This window comes from Boleophthalmus pectinirostris, unplaced genomic scaffold, assembly GCF_026225935.1.
Source record: "Boleophthalmus pectinirostris isolate CB_2022bp ecotype Guang Dong unplaced genomic scaffold, ASM2622593v1 HiC_scaffold_2, whole genome shotgun sequence".
Classification (NCBI taxonomy): Eukaryota; Metazoa; Chordata; class Actinopteri; order Gobiiformes; family Gobiidae; genus Boleophthalmus; species Boleophthalmus pectinirostris.
In genome coordinates, this window is record NW_026571152.1 from 12014366 (window position 1) to 12027111 (window position 12746).

The 12746-nt window shown below is 38.4% G+C and overlaps 1 protein-coding gene across 1 annotated transcript; it reads left to right on the forward strand.

Annotated features, from left to right (window-relative positions):
* The first annotated feature begins 1027 nt into the window (after positions 1–1027).
* On the forward strand, positions 1028–12112 carry wee1 (WEE1 G2 checkpoint kinase). Its single transcript, XM_055155592.1, is given in 10 exon segments — positions 1028–1913; positions 4556–4767; positions 6242–6308; positions 6662–6834; positions 7100–7368; positions 7838–7930; positions 8021–8106; positions 8454–8630; positions 8744–8889; positions 9510–12112. Coding segments are annotated over 10 exon segments (1854 nt in total). The 5' UTR covers positions 1028–1439; the 3' UTR covers positions 9667–12112.
* Positions 12113–12746: the final 634 nt, after the last annotated feature.

Consider the following 12746-nt stretch of genomic DNA (forward strand, 5'->3'; position numbering starts at 1 on the left):
TTGGTAATCTGAACAATTCAGATGATATTTAAAATAATATTAAAAGCAATGCATTTTTGGCAGGTTTATAGGAAGACTGTTAAAGCTAAACTGAATTACCACGTTTTCCTACTGATCATGGTATTTATCTGTTTGCTCTGACAAATAGGAGAGGTGTATTGAGATATCAGAGCTCAGACGTGATGACATTAACGTTACGGTAAAACAAATAGTAAAGGAAACTGTCCAAATGCAAGATTAAATCTCATATTCTATTACTTGTAATAGTCATTACTTAATTCAAGCTGCTGTTTATAATTGTGTTAGATGGTAGCCTATTGATGATTATTAGGATAAAGTTAAGCCATCAGTGGTTTTCAAGTGTTTGTCAATTTCACTTTAGAGTCTTCCTGTGGGTAGTTTTAACTAACCAGTAACTACAGTAGCATTAACACAAATTAAAAATAGTCCTTTTATTGACCTCATTTAGATCTGGTGGTATTCAGAATGCTGAAAGTTTTCTTACTTGTTTCTACTCAAAATTAAATATTATACTTTTGTTCAGTATTTTTCTTTAAAAGGGTGTTTTTAAATTATAATTATGCATGTATTTGCTCAGGGTTCCAAACAGATGAACAAGTTCTGGCATGTCTTTGCTTTAGGTGAAGCGTTCCTATTAATTGAAGTGATTCTTATTGTTTAGCTTATCTAAATGTTAACTTTTATGTTTAATTACCCATTATTCTTCGGTCATTTCTTGTGTTTGATTGTTAAAGTTAGTGAGGGGACGAGAAATCTTTAGTCTAAACTGGTTTTAAACTGGTTTTTAGGTCAAAACTATGACTTCGTGGCTCTTTTTCAGAAGTAAATGTTTCTTTTGTTCTACCGTTGATGATATCACACTCTCACGTAACGTCTTTGCGTCACTCACGTTCGCGCCAGAGTCCTCACGCACGCCCCGCCCCCTTTTCAAACTGCGGTCACGCGTTCTGATTGGTCGCCCGGGGCCACGTGACCAACGGCCGCGGGAAGTCCTTTGCCACGCGTGATCAGAGGAGGGAGTTCATCCACGGTCTGCGCGCACAACACAGCGCTTTTATCCGAAAGACGTCTCTCTGTTTCGGTTTTTATTCATCCACGTCTCACCGAGGGACAGCCACTGACTTGACACAGGACAGGAGCGGATTTTACCGGCTCTGAGCCCGTTGAGGGACATTATTCTGCGCAGTGTATAACAGCCAATGTGGGCCGCGGCGGTTTGATGGGCGTGTGAGTTTACAAAAATTGAACAGACTTTGGTTGCTTTCAAACTTATTTTTATTCGTTTGACTCTTATTTTAACTTGGATAAACGCCTGATAGCATCTTATAGTGCACTCAAAAAGTCGCTGTTCCCGATTTCGACCGCTTTTATTGCGCTTTCTTCGCACTTTGCCGACGCGAGGACTTAAAACCCTTAACATGTCGCGCTACAGTCGCCAGCGGCATGGATCCGCGTCTCCCAAGTGCAAACCCATCCGACAGAAGCTCCAGTTCACCTCCAGCGACGGGGAGGACGAGCCCATAGACGACGTGAACAACAGCACCGGGGAAGAGTCCGGTTTCACGGAGATGGACTCTCCAGTGGCAGCGCGCATGGAGGCGGGCAGCGCTCTGGATCAGTCCGCGGATGATGTGGAGCTCTGGGAGGACGAGGAGGACGGACTGAGCTTCGGTTCTCCCACGCACCTACAGTCCCCCACCAGCCGCCTTTTCGCCACCTGCTCCCCGTCACCAAAGAAGCTCTCCTCCCGACTCTTCGGAGACTCTCCAGACCGGACTTATCCGCAGGATGAGGGGGAACCGTCTAGTTCTCCCATCCCCGACTGCCCCGACACTCCTCCACACAAAACCTTCAGAAAGCTGCGGCTTTTCGACACGCCACACACGCCAAAGGTTTGTTTGCCTCTCATACACACCTGACCAATGTATTTACACATACAAATTCAGTTTAAACTTTAAAATAGCGCTGCAATGTTAAATATGTGCACCATGTTTTGGAATGTGCTCCTCTGGGATAACAGTATGACTCAACAGGTGGTTTGTTCTCTGCTTTGCTTTGGTGACACGAACACGAACAGCCACAAGTAAAATTAATATTAAAGCACTAATACGGTTTCAGTTAAAGGTATTTGTAACTATTCTGTAATATTGTCCATTATGTTTGGCTTTTGGATTGGCTAAAGGAATTGGAATACACATTAGTCAACTGCTTCTTTTAGAAAACAAAAAAAAAAAAGCATTAAACTAGAATTTTTTGTCAAATATTGCAGAAAATATATTGCTTTAATGTTTAACTTGTCAATTGTTTAAAGCTCTAAAATGCTGAGTCATTCCTTTGATGCATATGTCCATTTAGTGAAGTCCAACTTTATATTAAAAATGGGCTGTTTTTGAAATGTAAAAGAGTGGCACATTTAAATCTGTTAAAAAAAAATAATAATACATTTTTGGTCGATTGCTTTTAACCTGGCTCCTGTGCAGTGAGTTACGTAACTCTAAGATGTGGGTCACTGGGTTAAACTCACTTTAACTGAAGGAATGTTTGAATTACACCTACCCACAATGCACCAGCTTTGGAGTTTGAACTGAGTAATGTTGTTAATGGAACTTATGAACTAATAGTTTTATTTAAAGTTAGTCTGTCCTCTTTATGTCATTAAGAACCAAACGGTAATGCTTCTGGTCTGGCTTAATACATGCACTTTTGGCTTGAATCTTTGTTTAAATTAAATTGTAATTAGGAACCCCCTAAATTGTGCAGCCATAATGCCCACTAGTTTACACACAGGATATTTAAATCAGGTTAGACCATAGAGCCTTGTTCCACATGTGGAGACTCTCGGCTCTGTGTGGTATGTCACAGAAGTTTTAACACCTCATCACTAATTTAAAAACCTAAACAAAGATTCTTTTATTATTTAAAGGGTTTATATTGCGAAATTTTGGTATTCAAAACATACTACTTGAAGTTGTGTTTTGCTTTATTCACACAAGTTTAATACACAAACCCTGCATATTTAGGCTGAGTTCTTCTGTCAAACAGAAAACACTTTGTTCCTCCTTGTGAAGTCATGTGAGGATAGAGTATGCCACTGTGTTTTTAAATGCTGTACACCTTCACTAGAATCATTTGGATGATTTCAGACCTGGAATTACCTATCTCTACTGAACTAAAGGTAAAAGGAGCTGTTGACTTTAACTCAGGGGTGTCAAACATATGGCCCGGGGGCCAAATTCGGCCCTCCAAGACCTTTAATCTGGCCTTCGGCTGATTTTCTACTAAAATATTTTAATTATGCTTTCTATTAAAATATTGGTCATTTTTTGTGCCGCTTAGCATAGCAGTGTCTCCAGCACCTCTGTGCGTGGCCCCTCCCACCAGAGCAGCACAAATGAAGACTTGTCTCTTTCCAAATGCTCTTAAAGGACGATCGTTTTGATTGTTGATTGGGACACCATCATCAGCAAAATGTTAAAAGTGAGAAAAGTGGAGCCGAGTGCAGGATTTTCCAAGAAAAATTGACTTATTCCTATTTGCATACAAGTTAATGTTAAAACATTGTGTTGAAATTGTATTTTTCTTAAAGGTTTCTGGTTATTCATAATATTATAATATTTTGTAAAAGAAAGAGTTCATCAATTTAAAAAGATTTCTGTAATAGATTTGCTTTTCTCTGCACAAATATTTGAATTTATTGCTATTTTTGGGGTATATATGCCATGAGTTTTCTGATCTTTCCCCTTTGGGATTAAAGTAGGTTGGATACGGCCACCGGACCAAAATGAGTTTGACACCCCTGCTTTAACTACTGCTTCATGATATCACAAAGTTGAACAGTGCATTTTGAGCTTTATAGATATAGTCAGACCAATAATACAGGGTTACTTGACCATGTGTGAATGAAACAAAATTAAACAAATTGACTCTTCTGAGAGTTGTGCAATATAGGTCTTTTAAAATTGTTAAAACCTCTGTGTGGACATTTAAACACTGATTTAAACTGTCACTTCACGAAGGACATCTGCTTATTTGAAGCTTGGAAATTTGAGATTTTTTTTAACAGGTTTGAAAGAAGTCAGCTCATTTTACACTAAACAAAAACGGATAATTTTACCTGAAAGCACTGATGTTTGCACGACGCCACAAGACAAAAGCTACAACACACACCCGAAACGTCAATGTCACAGTTCATAATGGGGCTGAAAAAAACAAAGAAAAATCTCATTTCACATTTTTTGACATACTAGATCTCATGTTTGTATTTTGAATTGTGCACCTCGACAGAATCCTGAATTTCAAACGCCTTGAGGAGCATTTACATCTGACAGAAACTGAAATCTGAACTTTAAACTAATCCAAGAACACCATGCATTCAAGAACATGTTTGTAGATGTCTAAACTACAGGGTTGGCAGCTTTTATACAGAACAAGACCCCTATGGAGACACACAGAGGGCATCTGACACACAGGGCAATGTTTAAAATGCTAAAGTGCTTATTGTTTACAAGTTTCTAACATGTGTCTCTCCCCTCAGAGTTTACTGTCCAGAGCGCGGACGACGGGCACTACTTCATCCAATCGCAGAGTGGCGCTGTTCAAAACCGACCAATCAGGAAAGGCCTTGACAGACAGTGCCCGGCGACAACACACGCCACTGGTGAACTTTAACCCCTTCACACCCGACTCTCTGCTCATCCAATCGGCCACACAGCAAAGGGTCAACCGAAAGAGGGCACACTGGAATGAGTGAGTACCAAAAACTCTCTAAACATATGCTAGATTTGAAAATGTTCATGTTTGAGGACTCTTATTGGTCTTGTTTAATGTAGTCAGAATACTAAAATTTCAAACTTGATTTTAGTACTAGGGATTAGACTCCATACTCATATACTAGAATATAGCTGTACCACCTTTAACTCTTTCCCCCATGAAGACGACATTTGACGACCCCCCTGAACCCTTAATGACGACTTTTGACACCTCCGCCGTATCACTAAAGACGTGATTTGACGACCTTTAGAAATGGCTCGGTTTTTCACATTTAAACAGAGACTGTGATCGGTGGGGGCCACTACAACCCACACTAGACTGACCAATAAGATTCAAGGATATGTTTTCGCCGATTTTTTCCGAAGTTAATCGAAATACTGACGATTGTAGCTTCCGGAAAAAACACAACACGAAACACGTGCAATGGAAAGATCGCGGCGCTGCGGCGCGCAGTTTTAGAAATAATGAGGAGCGGACGTATTTTATGGATAAGTTTAGAGAAAGTGACTTTTATAGATTTCAAAGTGATGATGTTGAAGTTGATTATAAAGTGGAAAACAGCGATAGCGACGGACTTTCGGGGAGAAGATGAGAATGCCGCTGATGCGTCTGTGTGGAGTCCTGCGATATCCGAACAAACTATCTGAGCTTTATACTCGATTATGAACCAAAATTGCCCTGAAATCTGGATGTTGCCCAAGCTAGTCCTTTAAAATATTTCAGTTTTTTTTCCCAAGATGCAATGTATAACAGAATCGCTACAGAAAAAACGCTCATGCGGAGCTCTGCGCACGAGAAAGAAACCAAGATGACAAATACTGGACACACACTGACGGGGAAGAGTTTTATTATTATATTATAATAAGCTAAATTAGTTGAATAAGCTAAATGAGTTGAATAAATAAAATAAGTTGAATAAGTTAAATGAGTTGAATAAGCTAAATGGAAAAAAATGAATTAGGTGCACACAGGTGAACAACAGGTAAAAACAGGTGTACACTTGGCTATACTGTATCTGGTGATATGAAATCTGTTTAAATACTTTGACAAAGTATATTTTTAGTTTTTTATGAATATAGTACTCAGAACATGCAGATATCAGATGCTGAATGTAGTTTTTTGTTTTCGAGCTTGCACCTGACCAGGTAAACTCTCATTTTCAGTGAGCTGTTATACACCTATAAATGAGTTGAATCACATTTAAACATCCATAAATGAATAGTTCAGAGTCTAAGGTTTCCAGAGATACCAAATATGTCTGTGTTACAATTAAGTTCATGAGTGTAAAAATCATTTATAATCACTCGTGGAAGTCTGTTTTCTTTTATGCAATTATGCTCTATAGGTAGCCCTAGTAACATATGTATGGGTTGTTCCTAGTAGGCGTCCAGGGGGGAAAGAGTTAAACCAGTGTGTAGTTCTAACCTTAAATCTTGTGTTTTTGTTTCAGTTCTTGTGGTGAAGACATGGACCCTAGTGATGGAGAAGGAGAGGAGGAAATCCTGCCTCCCTCAAAGGTAAAAACAGTTATCTTTTTGTTTCACCTACACTCTTACTACTTAATTTTAGAGAAATTCCAAACTGATTTGAAGGATTTTTGAATGGTCAAAAGTCCTCACTCAGTCCTTCACATCAGGCAGGAATCATTTAAATGACACCTGTGAATGGATTCTGTTGAGGTAACGACCCAAAATTGTAGTATCCCTGTACTTGATAGTTAGTAGTTAAGTTTAAAAAGTTGAAACTGAGTTGGAGGTGGATATCTCTGTAATTACTGGGCCTATGGACATTAACTTGACTGGCCTCATATCAGTTGTGTAAATTTACAGTGTTTTGCAGTATTTTCACATGTGTTTTTTCATATTTTCAGCGTATCACGATGATGCACAGTAACATGGCGTCACGTTATACCTCTGAGTTCTTGGAGTTGGAGAAGATTGGCTGTGGAGAGTTTGGGGCGGTGTTTAAATGTGTGAAACGACTGGATGGCTGCATCTACGCCATCAAGAGGTCCAAGAAACCACTCGCCGGATCTGTGGACGAGTGAGTGCACTAAATCATGTTTAGATGTTTCTCAAGAATAAGGGAAGGGAATTATGTATGTATGTACCAGAGGCGCTGCTTAAGGCTTAAAGCTCTGAATGATTATCTTAGTTTGAAGCCCCGGTTAGGGGGGATGAAATGGAACTCCAATTTGTTGGAGCTAGATTTAGTGTTACTAAGAATATAATACTTAATAAAACAAACATCAGCACCATGCAGAGAATTTGAAATGTAATTTAATATTTATCTTTCTCTGCCCTTTCAGACAGAATGCTCTACGTGAGGTGTATGCACATGCGGTCCTGGGACAGCACCCCCATGTGGTGAGGTATTACTCTGCGTGGGCTGAGGACGAACACATGCTAATACAGAATGAGTACTGCAATGGCGGTACGCTAGCTGACCTAGTGTCTGAAAACTACCGAAGACTTACATATTTAAACGAAGCTGCACTAAAAGACCTGCTGCTCCAAGTGACTAGAGGGCTGCGCTACGTGCACTCCACTGGCCTCGTGCACATGGACATTAAACCAAGTAAGAGAATAAAACTGCTACTGTTACTTGTATAACACATGGACATCAAACCAAGTGCAAACACTGCGAGTGTTACTACTGCTTTTACTATTAGCATTACCTCTCCAAAGATCAGAGAAGGTGGTGAAATAGGGTGGCATGTTTCTCTTCCCTGACAGTTGTTTTGCTTGTCAGTTTTTTTCATATTTATAGTCTGATAATGAGAGGTGCATAGTTGAGTTTTTCTTTTATGAAATTTGTCCCACGTGAAGCCGTAACAATGCTAATATTGGATATGAATCACGCTTTTTTTTTCTTCATTAAAACAGTATAAATATTAAACTGTTTAAATGTAAAACCTAAAATGTATTCCTGCTCTTGATGGTTATGTCTTTTCTCAGCACCAGACATGTTCCAAAGTTTGTGTTTAGATCAGATGAGTTGCTGCTCTGGAGTTTCTATTCTGACATTTATTGTTCTCTTTTGTCAGGTAATATCTTTATTTCACGTAAATCAGTTACAAGTTGTGAAGATGTGGACGAAGAAGAGGACGAACTCTCTACAAGCGTCATTTACAAAATTGGTGAGAAATCTATCCACAAACTGTATTTTAGTTAATAATTTTGTGATATTTGATCATGAGGTGTACTAACTGTGGTGTGTGTGTGATCAGGTGACTTGGGTCATGTGACATGTGTGAATAACCCTCAGGTGGAGGAGGGAGACAGCCGGTACCTGGCCAATGAAGTTCTACAGGAGGTGAGGCCTCTTTTTTTTTTCATTCTTTTCTGAAATAAACTTGACCTCTCCCGTCATAGAACTTAATTTGATATTAAAGCCACATTATGTCACTTTTTTGCCAAAAAATAGACTGAAATAAAAGCATGTTTTTATTGAAATGAAAAACATTGAACAATCTGCATCCTTACTGTAATGGGCTTGCATCTCCACAAGCCTGCTCTTTTTTAATGGAAATGTTGTGTTTCTTTGGCTATAATGTTCCACAGTATAGCATAAAACATATCCATCTCCATAGAAAATGTTCCATAGTATGATTTTTAACTTTTAATTTCCATGGAATCACGCAGTTGACTTTCTACCTGCAGAAAGTTGCAACTTGATACAGAACTACAGCGGACATTTTTGCTTTGGCGCTCACTGTGGTGAGTGCTTCCGGAGCTGAGCCACTTCCCACAAACGGAGACAAATGGCACGAAATCCGGCAAGGAAAACTACCCTCCATCCCACAGGTCCTGTCTCCGGATTTCATCGCACTGCTCAAGGTGAGATAGCACATGGTTTTGTATTTGTGTTGTTGATAATAAAATCCTTTTGTTATCCTTATATACCTGTACTCTCAGCTGATAATGAAATAATTGTTGTTCTATTTCCTCAGCTAATGATTCACCCGGACCCTTCGCGCAGACCCTCCACGTCACAGCTACTCAGAAACCCTGTGCTCCTCACCGCCGCCAAGATGGACGCTGACCAGCTCAGAGTGGAGCTCAACGCTGAGAAGTTCAAGAATGCACTACTGCAAAAGTGAGTACCATGCTAACTCTGGAAGTATTGTGCATTACTACTCCTGCTATTATGTAATATACAGTGGTTTACAATGCTGTACTAGTACTACAATAACAGCACTGACAGAATCAGTCTTACTGATTGTCAGTACTACTGCCATTACTATTTCATAACGCCAGTGCAATAGATTTTTTTAAACCGACTAATCAACTACCACTATTATATAAACTATGTACTTTGACCTCAAAGTATATCTTATGAATACTTATACAATTTTGAAATGGGTGATAAAATTTGGTAATAAATGTAAGCCTAAACTGCATAGGCACAATGATTTTCCCCATAAAGTAAAAAGGGTGTGAGGGAATTACAAAAATCTGAAAGTGAAAGTGAGTGTAAAATTAAACTAGTCCGGACAGATCCAGAAGCAGACAGTTCTTTGTGTATTTAGTCATTCACACCCGAGTCCTCCATTTTAAACACCTGTTCAAATTCAGACGTGCATTCATCAAAGAGTTTCTCACAAAATATCCGCTCTCTTCTGCATTTGCATTTGGTCAAAATGGAGGAAAACAAATTATCTGGCATACGGGGAGGGCATCTGACACACTCCCTAATGCTATGTTCTTCTGTGGTAGGGAGCTGAAAAAGGCTCAGATGGCTCGAGCGGCAGCAGAAGAGAAAGTCCTGTCCACAGACCGGGTCCTGACCAGATCCACACTCCAGACCGGACCCAGGAACGGAAGACTGATCGGCAAGAAGATGAACCGCTCAGTCAGCCTGACTATATATTGAGATTACAGAGACCGAGTTTCAACCAGGTCTGAACCAGGACTAAACCAGGACTCACTATATATTGAAGGACTAGAGACCGGGACAGGACTGAATAGGGACCAGGACATGCCATCTACTGAGAAAAGACTGAACCAGGTCTGACCCAGATCTCACCATCTACTGAGCAAGAACTAGAGAGACCAGGTCTGAACCGGATTTGAACGAGATCTGTATCAGGACTCCCAATGTACTGAGCAAGACCTACAGAGACTGGATCTGTACTAGGTTTAAACCAGATCTCACCATCTACTAAAAAAAGACTCCAGTAGACTCAGGTCTGGACCAGGTCTAAACCAGGAAATACAACTTTACAAAAAAGACCAGATTTTGCCAGACACATTTTTCCCAATCCCCGGATTTTCACTTGGGTAAAGAAACAAACTTCAACTCAAAAAAAAAAAAAAACTGTCAAAGATCTGCAGATTCAAACGAAATGGACGTTTTTAAAATTCTGCAACAAAAGAAGAAAAAAAGCCCTACTGCCTCAAAAATGCAGCAACAAGTTTGGACAGTATTTAAAATAATTTCATCCCTAGACCCTTTTCACACTTGAGAGTGTTGACTCAAATTTGTACTGACTCTTCGATTTAAAATGTCAAATGCACATTATTCATTTAGAGACAATGAGATTATAACTTACACCTTGAAGTTTCAAATTTGATGTTGCTCAACTTGTCAAACCTTACAGGGGCTATTGTGCAAAATGGACATTATGGAGTTACCTCCATGTCGTATCATTGTTCACTCATTAAAAACATGTCTGAAGAGGTTTTAAATGTCCTTCACACGTTTGACTATTTTAGCGCTCTCTTCAGATATTATGGAATGTTTTATTTTGGAATTAAAAAATTGTCACAAAAGTTTAAACTTTTTGAGGAACTTTAAGTGTGAAATGGGTCCAAAATTCAGTTTTAAATCCTGGTACAAAAAACAAACTGAAAAAGCAAGTCTTTTCTTTTTTCCTTGCCTTCTTCTCTCCTTTCCTAGTGTCTCCTTGTTTCCTAGATGAATGTAAGCTGAACCAGATCAGAGCACTTTGAACGAGTCGAAATGTAAACAATTCTCAGAAAATGTAAATTCCAAACAAAAATGTAAAAAAAAAATCTAAGTGTAGAAAGCGCTGCTATGACTGTGTTTGGGTCAGAGGACAGAGGTCAAGCGTAAACAAAACAGGTAGCGGCCATTTTGTGACATCAGTGGAGCAAAAAGTTATGTTAATCAACTTCTAACATTTTATTTTCAACCATTTTGTTTTTATGAAACACAAAAATCCCCAATTTTAATACTGATTGACAAAATTACACATTTTGATCTCAGTGAATTTTGTTTTGTTGTTTCGTCTTGTTCTGAAATTGAATTATCTGTTGTGGTGTGATTCTAATTTGTGATTTCTGTGTGGAATTTGCAAAAAGAACTAAAAAACAAAACACAAAACCTAATGTGATTTTGAGGTTAAGTGGCTGTTAGTTGGTATAGATTTATACTTCCAATAAAATTACACTGTATTCAGTCTTTTCAGTAAACAAATGTCATATTAAGAGTAAGTCTGATTTCATATTTTTAATGAACTTTAAAAACAAAACATTTCATTTTTTTCCCTTTTTGTTGAAGAGGGGGTGTTACGCAATTTTCTTTTTTTTTTTTTTTTTTTTTTTTTTTTTTTTTTTTTACATTGATCCCTCATCAAAAACATGCCTGAAGAAATTTTAGATGTCATCCATGCATGTCTGATTAATGTAGTGATCTCTCACAGACCCTGTCGACCTAAGTTAATAATAATAATAATAATTCCATCAGTTTTATATAACGCTTTTTTGGACACTCAAAGACACTTTACAGAGAATTCATTCACTCCATACCCGGTGATGGTAAGCTACTACTGTAGCCACAGCTGCCCTGGGGCAGACTGATGTAGTTAACTGTAAGACAAGCATGCATCACTCATGCTGTCACATGACCATTCTCCATTAACAATTCTGAAGCTGGAGTGACTTGGCAAGGGGATCAAAATGAGTGGATACTCAGCATTTAAAATGAAAGTGTAATACCTCCTCTTTAAAACAAGATCGTGGTTCATGCATTTATAAAAAATGATTTCTCTCATTTTAAACACCAAATGAGTTGTTCCTTGTAAACATCGCTGGTCATCTCCACTGTTGAACGCACTGATGTTTGATCTACATTTAAATGTTTATCATGGGATTGGTTTGTAAAATGGTGGTATTTTTGTATGTTTCGCTGGTTCCTCTGCCTCTGCCTTAGCATTAGAACAATCACTGTTTGTCTTTACAGTCAAATTCTGTTTAATTTTGACGTTTGAAGAAAAAACATTTGTTCTTTGTAAAAATCTAACTTTTCTGTTTTATCTGTAAATATGTTCTTTTAATAAACTTCTTTCTAAAACTCACTGATTTGGGCTTGGTTTCTGGTCATGATAAATTATTTAATCTTTTTTTATTATCGAACTCGTTTGATACAAGGCTTTAAATTTCAAATAAGTCAAATTCTAATACAACTAGCCATTTGCTTTAAGTAACATTATTTGTGTTAGGGTTGCAAGATATATTATAAACAAATTGAAGTAGGAAAGACTGCAACTGTTAACATATTTTTTGAGCAGACAAAATGTCTGATCTTATTCTGTGTAAAAGCTGCTGACCCTGAAGTTTTGTCCTCTTCCAACATGTACTGAAATGTCCCTGTGTTTCAGATGCCCTCCCTTTGTTTCCATAGGGTCTTTGTGTAAAGGCTGCTGACCCTGTTGTTGAGACCTCTACACCCCTGACTGAATCCTACTATTAAAAAATAAAATATAACATAAATCGTAAATAGAATCACATCTCAATGCTTTGCAGAAAAAAGTACAGATAGCCTTTTCCAATTTTTCCAAAATTGTTCAGCCCTAATTTATCTTTTTTACTCCTTCAGAGATTCTTTAATAAAGCCAGTTGTTGGATTGAACCATGATACACTTTGCCTCTCACTTCAACCTTTGAGCTCTGCAATTTAGATTAATAAGATAATGCTTTATTGTCAGATCA